The sequence below is a fragment of the Alligator mississippiensis genome, chromosome 5 (assembly GCF_030867095.1).
Source record: "Alligator mississippiensis isolate rAllMis1 chromosome 5, rAllMis1, whole genome shotgun sequence".
NCBI classification, from domain to species: domain Eukaryota; kingdom Metazoa; phylum Chordata; order Crocodylia; family Alligatoridae; genus Alligator; species Alligator mississippiensis.
In genome coordinates this window covers 35,850,892-35,869,126 of record NC_081828.1, presented here as the reverse complement: position 1 = coordinate 35,869,126, position 18,235 = coordinate 35,850,892, and the positions used below count along the sequence as shown (strand labels likewise).

The 18,235-nt window shown below is 38.5% G+C and overlaps 1 protein-coding gene across 4 annotated transcripts in view; it reads left to right on the top strand.

Moving 5' to 3' along the window:
• The window catches only part of DPYD (dihydropyrimidine dehydrogenase), a 701,931-nt gene that overhangs the window by 582,703 nt on the left and 100,993 nt on the right, over nt 1–18,235 (top strand). For all 4 annotated transcript variants that reach the window (XM_019479122.2, XM_006265262.4, XM_014599709.3 and 1 more), the window contains one exon: nt 10,867–11,009. In XM_019479122.2, coding sequence (XP_019334667.1) covers nt 10,867–11,009 — 143 coding nt within the window. The remainder of the gene's footprint in view (nt 1–10,866; nt 11,010–18,235) is intronic.

Genomic DNA, 18,235 nt, shown 5'->3' with positions numbered 1-18,235 from the left:
TTTTTGGCATTGTTCTTGAAGTCTGCACTTTGGGAATGTGATAAACCTAGCTCTTTCTTCTACATGTGTGTGTGTATTTTGTAATTTCTCTCTCAGATGTTGGTTTCAGAATGGATGGGTCAGTGTAGAAGAATAGTGAATATGCATGGAGCTTTCTGATAAATTGTTAAGGTGTAAAGGATACGTGAAGATTGGGGATCTCCTGATAACTGTAACTTAAAGTAAGCCGTATGATCATAGAATGGGTCCCAGGAATGTCTGCACATCCCCAGAGCCATATTCCTACCCTTTCTTCCCTATAACAGTATTGCCAACTCCAGAAACCATGAGAGTATATATATTTCCACTACATATACACATACTATGTGTACAAAAAATCCATGTGTGAAGTTTTTTCCGTGAGCACAAAGCACATGTAACAGTAAAGAAACTGTATGTGGTGCTGAGCCAGCTGCTGGTATGCATTATTTGATTGAAATAATGTTAAATGGGGAAGAAAAGTTTGGGTGTAATGGTAATGTAATGGTAAACAAAGCTAATAGCAAAAGCACTAACTCATTACACAGTATACTGGAATTAAACCAAGTGAAAGAGTGGGAAAACAAGGTGCGTTTCCTCACACAAGTCCTTTCAAATCTTTCCATAACTTCGAAGGAGATCCAGTGCATCTGGTTTCCTCCTTCTCTCCAGCAGTAACCCCTGAGTTTTCTAACAGGCTGCAACCAACGTCCTCCGTTACACTGGTGGTGCCAAGCTCTGCTCTGTACGGACCTGATGCTTGTTTGTTCTTCTCAGCTGACCTTTAGCACATGCTTGCTTTGTGACCCTGTCTCAGTGTTTTATCACACCTAATGACCCCCACCCTTTTATGGTCAGAGCTCAAACTGATTATAAGTATGTACAGCCAGCAAATGGCAATATCCCCAGCATCATATTTAGTTGATTTCTCAACCTAGGAGCTTGCCCATCGACCTCTTGCAAGAAGGGGGATTAGGGTTGTAGCAAGTGACAGTGCTGTTGAGTTAAATGTGGTGTGGAACACTCGTTTCGCCCTCTAAAATGATGTCCATCAGAGATCGTTCCCTCTTGCCCCCACCCGCCACTCTTTTTTCCGGAAGATGGGGAAATAGAATGATATTGCTGATTGAACTGGCAGCAGCTCTTTTTCTTTTGGGGGGATTACTTTATAGTACCTTTTTTAATCCTGCAAAATGGTGTGTAAAGGTAGAGCCAGGGTTTCTGGTCATTGGGTTAAATCACTTCATGCCACACAAAACAGTAAAACTGTCAGGGACCACAGAGAAACAGATCTTTACAAAAGAAATTATGTGATTTTTCTGCTAAGAGAATCCTCTCCAAAAGATACCTAGTTTCCTAGTTTTCTAAGATGAAATCTGCCTTGGTCTACTTCAGGGCTGCTGTCAGGCATTGATCAATCTCCCATTGATCATTAACTGCCCATAATCACAAGGACAAGCTGACTTTAGGTGGTCATACTGAACCAATCAGAAACAACTGGAGTTCAAACAATTACAGAATACCCAGGGGACCATGTGACAGGGGTAGAATGTCCAAAAATATGCCAAAATGGAAACACGAATAAAGGCTAAATAAAATGAAACGGGAAACATGGAACAAAATACTAAACTAGAAACACAACATGAATTAACTAAAATAGTCAACATATCAGTTACTTCTGAAAATATGTCTTAAGTAGTTCTGATTAATTAAATTTAAAAAATAGCAAAAGTATTACCTTTTAATTAAATTGGTATTTTTCAATAAAAAAGGATTTTATTTTAAAAAATGATCAGCTCTTTCAGCCGGCTCAAAATAACTTGTACAAGGAGCCCAGAATCTGAAACTTTGTTGTTTTCTCTTCCCTTCTCAGATCTTATATTGGTAAAAATCTGCCCCTGGGTAGAAGCTGCTTTTGTCCTTTGGGTAACTGACATCTACACATTAAAAAAAGCACAACTCTTTTATCTGTTCTCCTGAATCCAACATTTTTTAATGTAAAGAAATCTCCTATGACAAGTAAACATTTATTGAATAAGAACTCTGGTGATTTTATGAGCTGTACAACTGAAAGTTTATAAATAATCAGCTCTAGCAATGCAGAAAGGGAGTGCAAACCTAAAATGGTTTTTTTTGGTTTTGATTTGAATGTTACTGATGCCACCATATCCTGTATCTTTCTTTGTTTTGGAGATAAACTAGGGGAAAATAATAATTGGTGTTTGAAGTGGGGTATAAAATGAACTGAGAATAGTAAAATCCTGCAGCAGTTTCACTGAATAATCATTTGAACGACTACAAAGGAAAAAAATAGCAAACAAAACTGGAACTCCTGGCTGTAACTTTCCCAATTTGGAATGCAATGGCTGTCCGCTGTGTTCATTAAGCAAAAATAAAAATGACTGGGGTGCCATTAATCAACACACAACCCTGTCCCTAGTCCCAGAGTAAGCATAGTGACACAAGCACTGGCCCATATCTGCAAAATGGTAATCCTAGTTTTAAAGTCTTTCTCGCTGAAATCAGAGGAAATTTTGCCACTAACTTCAATGGGGCTAGGATTTTATCCTTGAAAAATTATTCATAGAACTAAATATCATGAAACCCTTGTTTTGTAGGTGGGGCTAAATGTCTGATAATGTAAGATGCAAACTGATTTAACTAAATGCAAATATTTCCTTAAATCTTTAGTCAGGAAATGTACATATAATTAGAAGCTTTGGGTAGAAATGCCCAAGATCCCTTCTTTTTTTTTTGTTTTAGAGAAACTGATATTTGCAAAAATGCCATATGAGCTAAATTGTAAGAACAAAAAATATCATTGATTGTTAACAAGATTCAAGATCAGTAAATAATTTACTAGTCACTTTGGTAAATGCCCATTAGTATATAAATTAGCAAGGGATCAAACCAATTCTCAAGGAAACAGGTGCCACTGAATAAAAACTTTCTCCTGGTTTCTTGCTAAATCAGAGATTTTGAAATATTCCTTTAAACTAGTGCTCACATCCATCTTCAACATGATATTCTGTGCATCTGTTTGTTAGTACATCCAGTGTTATGTGGTACTAATAGATTTCATTCTGGGACTTTGCACTAGCTGTGTATCATCTTTCTCTCCAAATGTGTCTGTTCACTGGATTTTCTTCTGCATATAAATGCATTCACTGGCCATTTTGAAGGATGTGCTTGCTGCACTGTTTCATTAAACTGCTGCGTTATCGGGTAATTGTTTAAACATAATGCCATAGCACTATCAAAAGGAAAGGTGAACTAATGGCATTTGCAAATGTCAGGGATTATCTTAACACTTTTATTATAGTTTATAAAAAGTAGGTTCAGGGCATTCCATGGCAATTATTTCCACAGAAATTGGTTATTTAAATAAATTGCTAATTATCTGGATATGACAGTATTGAAAACCCTGCTAATGAGTTATTTGATAAGTGTAGCTTATGGTGGCCACCTACAGGTGGGAGAGAGAAAGAACATATAGAATAATTATGCCAATGAATAGGATGCAAGTACTTGTTTATCATTTGTGTGTTTGTCTGAGTATTGTAACAATATGGATTGTGTGAATGGAGTTGTTTCTAAATATTAATATTATACAGGAGAAACATGTGCAAAATGTGTTTTTGATGCCAGATTACATTTTCTTTATTTCTTTTTTGTCTAATCCCCAAACTTTCTCATTCGGTTTCTATTTACAGTAACTGATTATTTACACTACCTGAATGGTGAACTTTTCTAGATAAATTCCCATTGCACCTTTTTTTTTGCCTGTTCTGACTCTTATGTTTGTTCTTATTACTTTGGTTTAATAGCTTTAGTATTGAAGATAATAACGTCAACTCTCTTGCTAGAATGTATGTATATACAGAGAGAGAGAAGATGTTAGATATGTTTTCCGTTTTCAAACTGCACAATCTCTAATTGTTGTTAATTACAAATGATTTGAATGTTTAATATCAGCTTATTTTTCTCTGTAACATTTAATCACTTGTAGTACAAATCTGAAATTCAATTTATAAAGAATACCCACAACGTAATTATGATAAGATAAATAAATTAAAACTAAAATTTACTTTACCATACATAGAACTCCAGTTATAATTATGACCCAATTCCAAGTTTTTGCCAGTTACTATACCATAAACACAGTTTACTTTACTTGTGTGGCTGTTTTTGTGCTTGATGTATGTGGCTTACTTAAGAAGGGACACATACTAGTTCAAGATTCAAACTATGTGGTGAAAAAAATAGATAATTTGTTTGGTTTATCATTTTACAACAATGAACCTGAAGCTTGTCTACCAGAAGCCTCCTGTAGAACTGCTTTGGCAACGTAAAAGACCCTTAAATGGATGCTTTAAGGCCCCTTTACAGTGCCAGGATAGTTTAAAGAGGCCTTAATGTAAATGGGAATAAGTCTCAATATCCATGATTTTGAGATTTAGGAATCTTCTTCTCTCCCTTCACCTCCTGTGAATGGGTAGCTGGGATGATGAACAGCTTGAACCAGTTTTATTCAGGACTGTCAAGCTTTCAAGTCAAACTGGATGCCACATACCAGCCCTTCCTTTAAGCTGAAAGGGCATTGCATCTGGCCTTAAGGGTTTGATTCTGCTGAGCTGCTTAGCAGCCATTGGGGATGACAGGTGCTTTCCACTCTCCATAGCTTCCGCACTGAAGGTGCTTAACACTTTGCAGGATTGAGCACTAACAGAGGAAAAGTGACACCAAGGTCTAGACCAGTGAATTCTCAATAAGAACATTAATTTCTCTTAAGAATTCCCCGCCTCTGTCAAGGAAAAATAGAGATTTTAAAGCAAAGATCGTCTCTGATATAACAACTACTACCAGTCTCTTGATATCTGATCATTCTTATCAACGCATGCACTTAACTCTAATTATTTGCCCTAAAACAAGGAAAGAGGTAATTTGGTGGACCAACTACTGTCTATATCTATGTCAAGTGTCTGTGACACTTGGTATAATTTTATTTCACTGCATACCCCTGACTTTTTATTCCTCTTAATCCTGAATGCCCTGTGATTTCTCCTTGCAAAAATTAAACTAGAATCCCTTTTATTTACAAGCAAAAATAATCAGCAGTTTTTGCATCTTATAATTTTTTCATTTTATATGTCTTTAAATAATTGCATGCATTTTGCATCTTAATGGCATAGTAAAAAAGGCAGTTTTCAGCATGCAATAGAGTGTCATCTCCACCACATATTTTTCTATTTCTGTCTTTTATGTTCAAATCATGTTCCCATGCTTGAGGCCTGGATAAATGGGCTTTGGTTATTAAGTCTAGTAATTCATTATTTTACAGCCAATTATATGGCATACCCCATCCAGCCCTTGATAGCAGCTGCAGTGCTGGAATCACAGGAGCATCATGCCAGCAACTTCCCTGGATACTGGTACTGAAGTATTGGAATTACACATCCCAGTGCATCCAGGCACTTAGAAATGTGCTTAATTTTAAACTTGTGGGTAGTCTCATGGAAGCCCTGTGCTCTTAAATTCTTTGCTGGGTGGTACCATAGTTTCTTGTATGATATCAGATGTAGAGGACAACATTTTACAAATTCCTGAATTTACCTTTAACTTAAAAAAAGCTGGAGTTAGATGTGTTTCACTTCAACATTTCCATATTTCCTTCCTCACTGGGACCCCATTATACATTTCTGTAATGGGACCAGTTATCTTTCTCCAGCTGTTCTGGCATTCACCTAAAAAATGCAAAGTCAGCATCTTTGCTGATTTGTTTTGCTTCTACAAATACGTCATTGATTTTTTTTTCCTGCTCTAGTCTTGGAAGCTGTGTTTCAGCATTTCAGTCTACAGTGTGGTTTTTCACAATAAGTCACTCAACAAAGTGCGCTATATTTCAGGCCTCACAGATTTTCTGAGACTGGGGGAGGCTTCTAAAATGCTTAGAAAGTTGATTAAGTCAGTAGGAAAATGATTGTACCTCTTGTTTCCTTTTATACCCTTCAGCATTTCCAGAGCATAAAGGAAAAAAAAATGTTGGAATCCCAATGACACTCAGTCAAACTTGAGAATCATCAGAGCCATTTATTTATTATCAGAAGATTTCATGACGTGACTTTTTTCTCCTTTACATGAATTCTTGATGAACAGCCTACCCTTAGACCCTTACCCTTAGACCGATGCCTGATGAAGGGTGTTTGTGCCCAAAAGCTTACAATTAAATATTTTTTTTGCAAAAATCTTGTTGGTCTAATAAAAGATATCACCTCTACCATGAGCCTTGATTGCCTTTTCCTCTAGACCAATACGGCTACAACCTGGATACCTGACACATGGAAGATATAGAATTTTAGCCGACTTTTAAATGAAATCTTTATAATTTCCCAAGCAGGAAGCAACTGTGACCACCTGAAACCTGAGATACTGCTCCTGCCTTGGTTCAAGGTAATTTACATCATAACAGAGCCTCACAAGAGAGCTGAGAGACTCCTTACCAGCTAAGAACTTCCTGCCCAAAGGAGCCTTCCATCTATTGACTCCTGTGTGAAATCCCATGAAATATGAACTTTCATTTCTACCCAGGAGAACTTTTACAATCTTTTCTCTGATGCCTGATGAAGGGGGTTTGTACCCAAAAGCTTTCAATTAAAGAATTTTTTTTTGTAAAAATCTTGTTGGTCTAATAAAAAAGTATCACCTCTACCATGAGCCCTGATTGCTTTTTCCTTTAGACCAATCTGGCTACAACGTGGATACCTACCAATTTACACCCAATTATCCCTAGCTTTGCTGATCTTCAAATTTAAACAGTGATATGCACAATGGTGCAACTGGTAACTCACTGAAAATGAGTGCCTAAGCTCCAGGAAAGGAATTGTTCCTTCAAGTCTCCCAAATTTACAAATCCACTAAGACTGACTCCTATCATTTGCAATTCAGTCATTATCTTCATAAGTCAAGCCACTGATTTCTTTAAAGGAAAACCTTTCTGATTTCCTCAGTCTGCAGGCCCCTTAAACAAAACACTGCTTGTTCCTTTTCCCCAACATGCCACCATTCACAAAAGCATTTATTTGAAAGCATTTCAAACAAATAAAAAGGAAATATTTCTGCTTTGGATGAAAAAATATCTTGCGGAACTCATTGCTAGGGACTTACCTAAGTCACGGCAAGACAACAGATTTTTCATGGACTGTTCAGCGTATGCAGAGCCAATTTCATGGTGGCCTCGCCACTGATTGGCGGAGGGGCCCTGTTAGCCCCACCTCTCACCACTGATTGACAGAGGGCGCCTTCACTCAGTCTACATCACTACTGCTGTTTTTCCCCCATCTCTTGCTACTGATTAGCAGAGGGTGCCTTCACTGCCAGGTTTGGGAGGGGAGGGGGTTTGGTTGATTTCATGGGAAATCGTAGCCATTGCTAATCTCCTGGTGATCGCAGACAATGCTGTTTTTCACAGTTTCTGTGAAATGCACAAAACCACAATTTCCCTACTCATTGCTACAAGATCTCATTGAAGTCAAATGCTTGGTGGGCTTAAAAAAATGATCTGACATTGATTTGGAAAGTGAAAATATTAAGAGATTCATTTGGATTTTAAAAAATTGATAAGCATATAAGCCTTCCTTTCTCTAGGCATATGGCAGACTTTAACTGATGTGAATTAGAAAGAAATTTCCTCATGGACAAAGTATTTCTTAATGGGCCTACTTCTGAGTGTTTGAAGCTTTTCCTGAAGCATCTATTCAGTGGTCACTTTCAGAACCAGTATATGGGACTAGATAGATCACTGGTTAAAAACTGATATGGCATTTCTTATGTTCATTTGCAGCCTCTTTCCAAACACTGAATTATTTGAATTTCTTGAGTGCATGACTTTATTTTTTTAATAGTATAGCATATCTCATGGGATGTATGTGCTCTAGAATCTAGATGATTTTATAAACAAATGTATGAAAATAACAGCCATACTTCCATCATTCTGTGCTGAGTCATAAGGCTGGAAGATCAGCTCTGCAATGGTACTTGCTCCTGGATACTGGATAGCACTCGTGTAATTTTACACAGAGTCATTCTGTTCCTCTTAATCTCATTTCAATTGATCTGGCTAAGCTGACTACAAATATCAGACCATTCATTAGTGCCCATTGCAAAGCTTTCTTCCAGCTTTTTGCTCTTTTTATGATTCTGTTTTGCTATGATCCTTATCTAACTGTTTTAGAGTTTTCACTGAAATTTCCAACTATAGTAAAGCATCTTCCAGTTGCCCAGAAAGCATACTAGTGTTGGCAGAGTACTCTTCTATACATTAGGTTTAACTTTTTGTCCATGCTTCTGAAAGTATTTAAGGTGGAAATATCAAGTCCTTCTCTTTTTTCTAACGTTTTTCATGAAACAAAGCGTTACTTAAGTGCAAAACTAATGTCCATACATGGAGGAAAACATTTCATCAGTCCTGATCATTAACTCAGACATTCAAGAACATCCAAGGTGTCTTAAAATTGGGTGTTGATGACACAGCCTTATCAGGCAGTGTGAATGCTGATTTTGGACCAGGTGTTGATGGGATGTGAGAAACAGAGTTCAGCTGTTGAAGATGGAGGAAATGTCAAAGTAGGTAAATAATGAGATGGCATCAATGCTGAGGCAGCTGAAGATGGCATAACCCAAGAAGATAATTCATGTGCTGAATCAGGAGCAGATGTCAATAGAGACAGCTTATCTGAGCATTTGGATGCTGATTCTGTAACGTGTCGACGAGACAGACTTGTCAGACAGCCTGTTTGTAAAGTCCACTGTTGCCTGTATCAGTGATATGTTAGGGGGAGGTGACATTTTGCTGGAGGCAATGTGAGCTGAAGAAAAAATATTTTAATGGTTAAAACATACCAAATTTCAATTTTTGAGGGGAAAAAACTATATTGGCAAATGGGATCTTTTATAAAAATGAAAACTTATTTGGGAAAGCCTTACTTTTCCTATTTAAAACAAACTGTGACAGGCTGTAGATGTTCAGGGCAGGTCTGCTCCTTCACCCTGTGAACTAGACCAGAGGGGTCCTGGGAGATAAATGAAGAGGACAGAGGTTTTCTCCTGACAGCATGCCACTAGGTCCTTCATGGAGATGCCTAGAAGCCTGCATAGAATAGCAGCCACCACAGGTTGTAGTTATACTTATGCAGCAATTGTTACTTCTGGATGAGGTCAGTGGAGTGAGAGAGGAAGTATATGTTTGCAAGAGCTTGATGGGGTAGGATTCCTAGGAAAGAAAATTATCTTTTGAAAAGAAAAGTAGCCGAAGAATGTCCATTTAACAGATTAAAAGTCCATCTAATGAACTACAAAGTTTCTCTTATTAACATAATCTCACAAAAGGATAGAAAGACAAAAAATAACTTTTAATGGTGTAAGGGAAGGCAACTCTTTATCTAAGTGAGATAAAGATAATGATCAAGTATCTAACAAGTAAGGTATGGAGAAGATAGCAACATCTGCCCCTTTCATGCTTCCTTCCCTCTTTGGTTCTTTTTATACTCCCATAATTCATTCATTCTTCCTCCTTTTCTGCTTCCAACTGTTCCTTTATCTCTTGTACTGCTCTTTTCAGCCTCCCTTTGTCCCAAAGAAGAACAGTTGCAGACTATGGGTTCACCACAATCAGTTAATACAATTATACAAGGAGTTTGACAATGACTGCAAAAAACAGTGTTAAAAAAGTGATATGTATTGTGATATTTAAAAAAAAAGTGATATGCATTTCATACCATGTTAGTTATCTCAGACAATGTCACATTTTCTCCTAGTATAAGTAAGCTTATGTTCAGCCTTCTAGTTGATGGAGTATTTTTCTCTAGAGTTCCTTGAAATTTTATAAACTAACTCAATCAAAGGTGAGTTTTCTTAAGGGTTATGAGTAGCCTTGAATATTCCCAAAAGGGTGTGGTGGTATGCTTGAAATTATGGTTTTAAACAAAAGGTTTTAATAAAGTTATGGAGGATCAATACCAAATCTTCCCCTTATTTGCACAGTACCTCTGTTCATCTTCCTCTCTTATATTTTCTGTAGAAACATAGGTCTCTGTGTCTATAAAGCATTGTATGCATGAATGACACGTGCCCCTGGAGACTGGGGGGATGTGGTGACCGCCTGCAGGCAGCGGCAGTGGTGGCAGCAGCGGGGGTGTGGCAGCAGCAAGTGAGGAATTCCTGTAGGTGGCCATGGCACTGTCAGTGGCGAGTGGGGGGTGGCAAGCTCCAACCGGTGATTGGCAACCACCCACAGATGCCTCCTGCAGCAGTGGTGGTGGCCAGTGACGATCGGCAACTGCCCGCACATGCCACCAGCAATGTTGGCAGTGAGGGGGCAGTGGCAAGCAGCAACCACCCGCAGTTGCCGCCGGGAGCGTCAGCAGTGTTTCTGTCAGGGTGTGCACCACCAGTCTCAGGGGGTGCACATTCATCTGCGTGCATCCCCTACACGTCACCAGTGATTGTATGGAAGTATCTGTTTCAAATTCTGCTATTCCTTGTTTGTTTTAAACAGATGCCTTAATGTTCAAGCCAACTTTTATTTTTTATCTAGTTAAATATGCAAGTGTTTCTGCCTACAATTTTAGGATTATTACACCCACACTGATAACACATTTGTAGGTAATAATAGTACTTGAAAGCAGATATATGCCAATTTACAAATTAATATATTTTTGAATATTGGTATTAGATATTAGACAGTGATATTGGAGCTTTGTCTCTGCACAATGGTGCCATCCCATGATGGGCGTACATAGTTTGTATCAAGAGTGTTTTGAAAGGTTAACACTGTATTTTGATTTTCTTTAGGAAATGCTATTAGGCCCATAGCCCTGCGAGCAGTTTCTGCTATAGCTTGTGCTCTTCCAGGATTTCCCATCTTAGCCACAGGAGGAATTGATTCTGCTGAGAGTGGGCTGCAGTTTCTCCACAGTGGTGCTTCTGTTCTACAGGTACTTGTTTTTTTTTACAAAGTTATGATCAGTGATCTGTTGAAGAACTATAAGGTATCTTAAAAACTCATGATTTCACCTCAAAGTAGTAAAATAAAAGGACGTATTACCACATTTAATTACCCTGTTGGGAAGAATGTTTGTGTCACAGGTTCCATGTCCATTACTAAAAGCCATGAAGATGGCCACGGGTATTGTTGACAACAACTAACTTCATCAAAACCCAAGAAGTGATGGTATGGGTGATATTAGATGGTTATCTCCAAAATTGTTGTGCTGGCTTTGGAAAAAGAATAATACTAGTACCTTTCCTTCCAGTCTAAAGCATTCTTCCAATCTAAAGCATTTTCTATTTGTCAAACAAATGAAGCCAATGGATTTCTGCTTTACAATGCATCCTGCACTCTCAGAGCACATTGGAGTCGCAAGATTACCATGCCAGACACAAGTGCTCTTGGTCACATCACACTGCTCAGCAGTGGACTGCATCCTGCACTGGAAGCAGTGTAGCCATTTGTGGCACTGCACCCAGGCACCACTAAGAGTTGGTGTATATATTTGCCTGGCTACAGCATTGTATAAACATAGTCACAATATTTCCAGATCAGGAGGTAGGCTGTATGGAGCTGCACTGTGTGACTGAGGTTGCTAATTCTTAGCATGGTAAGTTTGCAGTGTAGATATGCCTTAGTTTCTGTCTTGTACCATGTACGCTCTTTTGAGAGAGAGATCCTCTTCTTCATCCCTTGTCTTCTAGAGCACAAAGAAATTTCCAGTTAGATTTACTTTGGGCCCACATGGACTCACTTTGAAATAGCTGATCTTTATCTAGGCTTCAGTGCCCCTCAAGCAGTTTGTTTGGCATGAGTAAAGATAACGAGCTGTGACCCCATAACATCTTATCAGTATCACAGTCCATAGCTCAGGAATGGAATGTCAGAGTGTATGCAGTAATTGGAATATTCGACATGATGTTTTTTAAGTATAAGACATACAGGAACATGCTTTAGAATGGTCTTTAGATATATTTAATTCAAGTGAAGCATTGGTGACTTGTTACTATAGGTATGTGAGGAACCATTGGCACTCTAGTCTCTTGCCTGCACTTATCACCTGTCTGAGCACTAGAGAGTTGTAGAGAGTGGGCAGTTACAGTGTTTCACCAATCTTGTGGTGTATAACGTATGCTATGTATTTTTGGAAGCTTGGTGGAGTGTGTAATGTGTCCTTCATCTGAATGGAAAGGTGATAAGATACAGCTTACATTTGGAGGGGATGCTTGTATGAATCAGGATTGTTATCAGTTCATTCTCAATGTTCTCCGAAGGCTGGAGAGAATATCATGGTCCAACTTTCTGATGCACACACACTGAGAATTAGTCTTACACTTTACTGTATTAACGTTATCCTGTAATATGTCAAGCCTATCAGCTTTACTAATTCCACTTATTGTTTTTCAGACTTCTGCAAGTCTGTTCCCTATAAAGTTCTGCTTAAGTGTGTCTCTTCTAGGAAGAATCTAGTCAATCTTAGTACTTCATCCAGTATAAAATATTATCTACAACAAAAGTGTGATCAGCAGAGAAGTGTTGTTGTTGGGGGGTTTTGGAAGTAAGCTTTCATTTCATCACCACTAACTAGAACTGAGGGTGGATCATAAAAGTAAATAACTTTTCCTGAATTTTTGCTACTGAGCTGTTATATAATCTGAACTGCAGTGTGGAATGATGTTTCCATAGTACTTCAGTTTTTGAAATACAGAATAATAATACAGTTAGTTCACAGTGGCTGAAAGTTAAGACTTTAGTTAATGTACACTTATGTACTTTTTCTCTAATACAGATTGTGTAGGTGTCCATTTTTTATTTTTCAGTATTTTTTTTCCTTTGCGTGGGCTATTCCCTGAAGGTAATAAAAAGTTCTGAAATATAAACAAATGCAGACATCCAAGTGAGTGCGCAATGGAGAGAATGTTGTTTCTAAGGTGTTTCTAATATTGAAGGATCATCATTTGCTGAACCTAGAAAACACAGAATAATTGTTAATGATAATTAAGTTCTGGCTAATTGGAGTGATTCAAGTTCCATATGGAGCTGTCTGTCATAAGAGACTAGGATGGATGCCTGTCTTGTCTGCTTTAGAGAACATTGCAAGGCTCATCTCATTCCATCAGATTTTCCTCAGGGACAGTAACAAAACCCTCTTTTTGTCTCTCTCTTTCCATAATAAAATTGCACCAGTTTAACTTAAATCAATTCAGAAACTGATTTAAATGGGTTGAGAACACGTATTTTAATTTGAATTCAGTAAAGAATTCACTTAAACCAAATTACCTTTGGTTAAATCATGGGCAACTGGTGCCTCCCGAGTCTGGGGGGGCACCAGATCACCAACAGGGGGAGTCCCCCAGCAGTTGATCACAGGTCGGTGGGAGGGATAGGGTCGAAGCCAGTGGTGAAACTGGAAGTACACTTCCAGTTTCGCAGCTGGTGCTTCCAGGGGCAATTCCAGTGGCTGGCACTTCCAGTGTTTTAACCGAAACTGGAAGTGCACCTCTGGTTTTACGGCTGGTGCTTCCAGGGGTTGCACAGCCAATCTCAGGGGGTGCACATGTACCCACATGCACCCCCTACATATTGCCAATGGACTCAATATAAACTGAAACAATATCTACCCAGGAGGTTGAACCAATTTAGCTAAACTAGCTATAAAATAAACCATTAGTAACATTGGTGCAAGTTTGAGAAAACCCACCAAAAAATGTCCTCTATCTAAAGAAAGAGGAGGAGAAAGAAAGGGAGAAAATATAGCTTCCACAACAGATCCAGGAGAATATTATCTGAGTATAACTACACTGAACCTCATACTTGATATCTAGATCCTCCATCTTCATAGCTTCTTAACTCTGAAACCTAATTATGATGATTAATAATTTATAAATAATCTAATTTAATTTGTATCACACTAACAGAAATACCTAACTAATGTGCTTGTTGCAGAACCCCAACCTGCTTCTCACACTTCTTATGTATTAGTTGGTCCATATATTCCCACCTCAGCTACCAAAACCTCTGGATTTCTTCATAGTAGCTTCTATAATTGTTATTTTTTTTCTCAAAAAATATATCTACAGTAAATTCAGAATTTGTAGACATCATAAGATGAGTTTTATAGAAAAAAAACCTACAAGGAATCGTTCAGCCAGGTGAGCTATTAGATACATAGCATACCTCTTTGTTAGCCAGCTACCCTTGCCAATTTGCTTAGATAAGCAAACATATAAAGTCTAAGCTTGACTGAAATTGCATTTTAGAAGACTATGATGACAGTCTTTAAAGTGTAAACAGATGTCACCTAACATCTCATTTGTGCCTCCATGAAATGTTTTATGGTGGCAGAAATCGTGAGCTAATAGACGCTGCTACCTTTGTCCCACCACAGCTGAGGAAAATCAGTGGCAGAACAAAAGGTAGAAATAGACTCTGGTGCTTTATTGCAGCAGACATCTATTAGTTCTGTGGCAAGAGAGTATGAGCAGCCTGAACTCAAGCTCCCAGAGCACCTGCCCAGCTTTCTCTGCTTACAGAATGGCACCCCAGGCAATCTTGGAGTGCTGCTCCATAGGCTGGGAAGGTGGGGTTCCCCACTTACCCAGACCCATCTCCAGAAATCCCAGGAATAGGTCTGGATGAGTGGAGAAATCCATGTTGCAGAGGGAGGGAATCCCATGCAGGAGAGCTCTCATGGAAGTTCCCTGCTCCTCACTTGCAGACACGAGCTGCATGTCAAAGGAAACCCTCTGCAGGGGATTTTCCTAGTGTAGGTCTACAAGCACAGAGGTGGGAAACTCCTAAGCATGGCTTGGGGAGCAAACCTGAAGCACGGACCCCCTATGGGAGTTTTCCCCACTCCAGGCTTGCAGATGTGCCCCAGGGAAATCCCCTGCAGAGAGATTTCCCCACTCTCAAACATGGGAGTGTGTCTGCAAGCAAATACCACTTGCAGATGCACCCCAAGTCAGGGTTCAGGATGCAGTGATGTCAGCAGGCATCTGTGGAGTTCAATAAGCTGTGCCACTACTTGTTGCAGCACAGCTGATTGTATTCCACAGAAGACATTTGTTCCCAGGCAAAAGACCCAGCCATGGTTCTGAAAGTACCATCTCGATATAACCGTTGCTTTGGAACCAGGTCTCAGCTATTGGGAAGAAGCAGTAGTCCATTAATATAATTCATATCTACAAGGTATACAAATCTATACAATGGTACAACCACTACCACCACTCCTTCTCTGTACTACATGTCCTCCATATCATGTGTTAGATGTTTGTTCCTAGCATTACTTTGAAGGAAGAAAAGAATGCAGTCATTCCATGATTTAAATAAACTTTATGTGGTAGTGCTAAATAGCACCAGTCGCATTGATCTATCTGCAGGTTAGGAACCCTGGGGGAATAATTTGTGTGTCCATCAGCTTCCCTTTGTTTTTCTTGGGTTAGCGTCTATCATGAGGGCTCTATGTTTACAAGCTAAAAAAATATAAGGGTTTGATGTGTGTTGTTTTTAATTGTAATGTAGCATATCATTTAGAGAGAGAGAGAGAGAAGAGATTTATAAATAATAAATGCACCCCCATTAAATGTAATATTAGGTTTTCCACAGCATCTATTTTACCTACAGTCTTTTTTCATTTACTTTTTTCCAATGTGCTTTGTTTTAAAAAAATACTGAAATGTATTTTTTCACTTTCTATCCCAAATCATCAGTAGGAGAAATGCAGATGAGTTGTTGTTTAGCAAAAGATGTTTTAATGTATTTTATAGCTAACCCAGTAAATGGCAAACAAATATATTGAGAGTTTGTTTTTTTTGGAGTACATCAGTAAAAGCTGATTAGAAGCGACCCACACTACATTTCAGCGTGTTCAGAAACAACACCTCTTCTGTGTTCTTTTTTGAAGAAGGAGACCAATATTTTAGCATGTGTTGTTTATACAGACTTATAACCAGATCCATTTACTGGGACTGAAAAGTTACAAAACAATTAAATATAACATTTCCAGTTCATGGGATTTCCTGAGTGGTCATAAAGAGCACCTATATATATAATATTAATGTTTTCAGTCATATCTGAGATGCATTTAAATCCTTCCACCACTGATCTCTTTGTACTATCCTTTTTTGTAGCATGTTTTCACCTGCCTTTACCTTTGTAGCATAAAAATAAAATATAAAACTAACCATGTTATCCATGCAGTCCTGCAGTTTATTCAAAGTCCCAGTGATTTTGGCTGCATCTTTTTGAGCTATAGCTCATTACTGTAGGCTTGTTAGAGTACAATGTCACCCAAAAAGTGAGCTTTTTCTAAAAAACTTGATTAATAAAAATAAGATGTATATTTATTTTTATGAATCTTGGACATTTGTGCATGATTTAGCATTCCACCTTGAAGGTTGGTTAGACTTTAAAAGATTTTTGAAGTATAGACATGCATTTTTAGAAGTCATCTCACTGTGGGAAATTAAAAATGGAGATAATTATAGAAAATTCCAGTGGAAAAAGAAAAGACATTATGGAAAAAGCAATAAAAGCACAAAAATATTAAAGTAAAAATCACTTCACAGTAGCCTGTATGATTCAATTGTAGATCAATATTGTGTAGTTAATGCATTAGCAGCAGAGCATTAATTTGCAATTACCGCAGGTGATCTGATCATCTGTGTTCTGTCCATTGACATAAATGACCTTTTGTTGAAAGAGATTCTGCAGTCATTATTTCTAGCAGATGTAACAAAAAAGGGACAGAACAAAGGGGTTACTTTCTGCAGTGTGCTATTTTCATGGTAGAGTCTCTTCAATTTATACATTGGTGTGGAATATTTTAGTAAATCTTTAATATTTAGTTGTTAACTTGAAAATAATATTTGCCCTTTCAAACATGTTATTCAGTGGTGAAATCTATAGACCACTGTCAGACCTATGTCTGCCTCTCCGGGCTGATTTCTACAATGCCCTCTGATAAGAAGTGTTTTTGAAATGCACCCAGAGTGCTGCTGCTGCCAGTGCCCACCTCTGGAGAATTAAAAAGTGGCATAGCTACCCCAAGAAAATCTACCTACACCTCTTCCTTAAATCCACAAAGTCCTGATCTAGTGGTACTGTACTAGAGAGAGACAATGGTCCTGGCTGTGACTGGTAATGTTACATTCAGGTCCCCAGTTCTTTTCTAACTTCAGGGAGGAAGTAAACCCTATGCCTAGCAACAACTGGTGCCAGCTTGGCAGCACTCATCAGCTCATTGAAGTCAAGGCTAGACCCACTTCTGCATCTTGTTTGGCGTGCTTCAGTGATCTGCATCAGAAAATGTTCATCAGCCCCAAGATGCTTCCCTCCTCAAGTTGTCACTCATATGGTCAGCCTACAGTTTGGAGTAACTAGGCCCCTGCCCCCTTCGCCCTTCCTCTAAGTGAGTCAGAGCTCTGTGAACATATCACTTCCCTGTATTCTGCACTAGCTATTCCATCAACTTCAAGGTGCATATTTGCTGTAAAAAAGGTGAAGGGTCTGAATCCTTAGAGCTGCCTCAGTGACACTGAGGGACAGCAGGGCATTGTGGACACTGGCTTCTAAGACAAGGTGCAAAATTTATTTAAAGGAGAGGGCCAGCTCCTAGGAACTCTCTCCCTCTGGTAACTTTTCAAAGCCAAAGCGTGTTGGGCACCCATATGCAGTTTGATATTCTTTTTTCCGGTAAGCTTTTTACCCAAACATTTAACTGGGGGATTTTTATAACAGCAGGATGGCCCTTTGTGTAGGAAAACACAAGTTTTTTCACAGGAAAATAGTGGGTTTTGACTTATAAGGGTGACATTGTTTTAATTGTGTGAATGTAAAAACTTGTAAGGTACCGTTCCATGCAGCGTATAACGCATTTTGTACAAATAAGTACAACTGGAACGTTGTTGGATAACATAATTATGAAACTTCCAGAAAAGAGGCCACCATTTCATAAACACTTAAATTAGATTTAGTCATTTTGTACTGTTTAGATTTTACTGTTTCCCCAACTCCTGATTAACCAACACCAGCATGAAGAAAATGTACAGCATAACCATTTGCTCCATACTCCCTAATCTGAGCACTTTCCAATATTCATCAGGGTCCCTGAAGCAATTTTCCAACATTTTAGATGACTGGGGAGCTAAAGAATAGCAAGCTGGTCCCCAC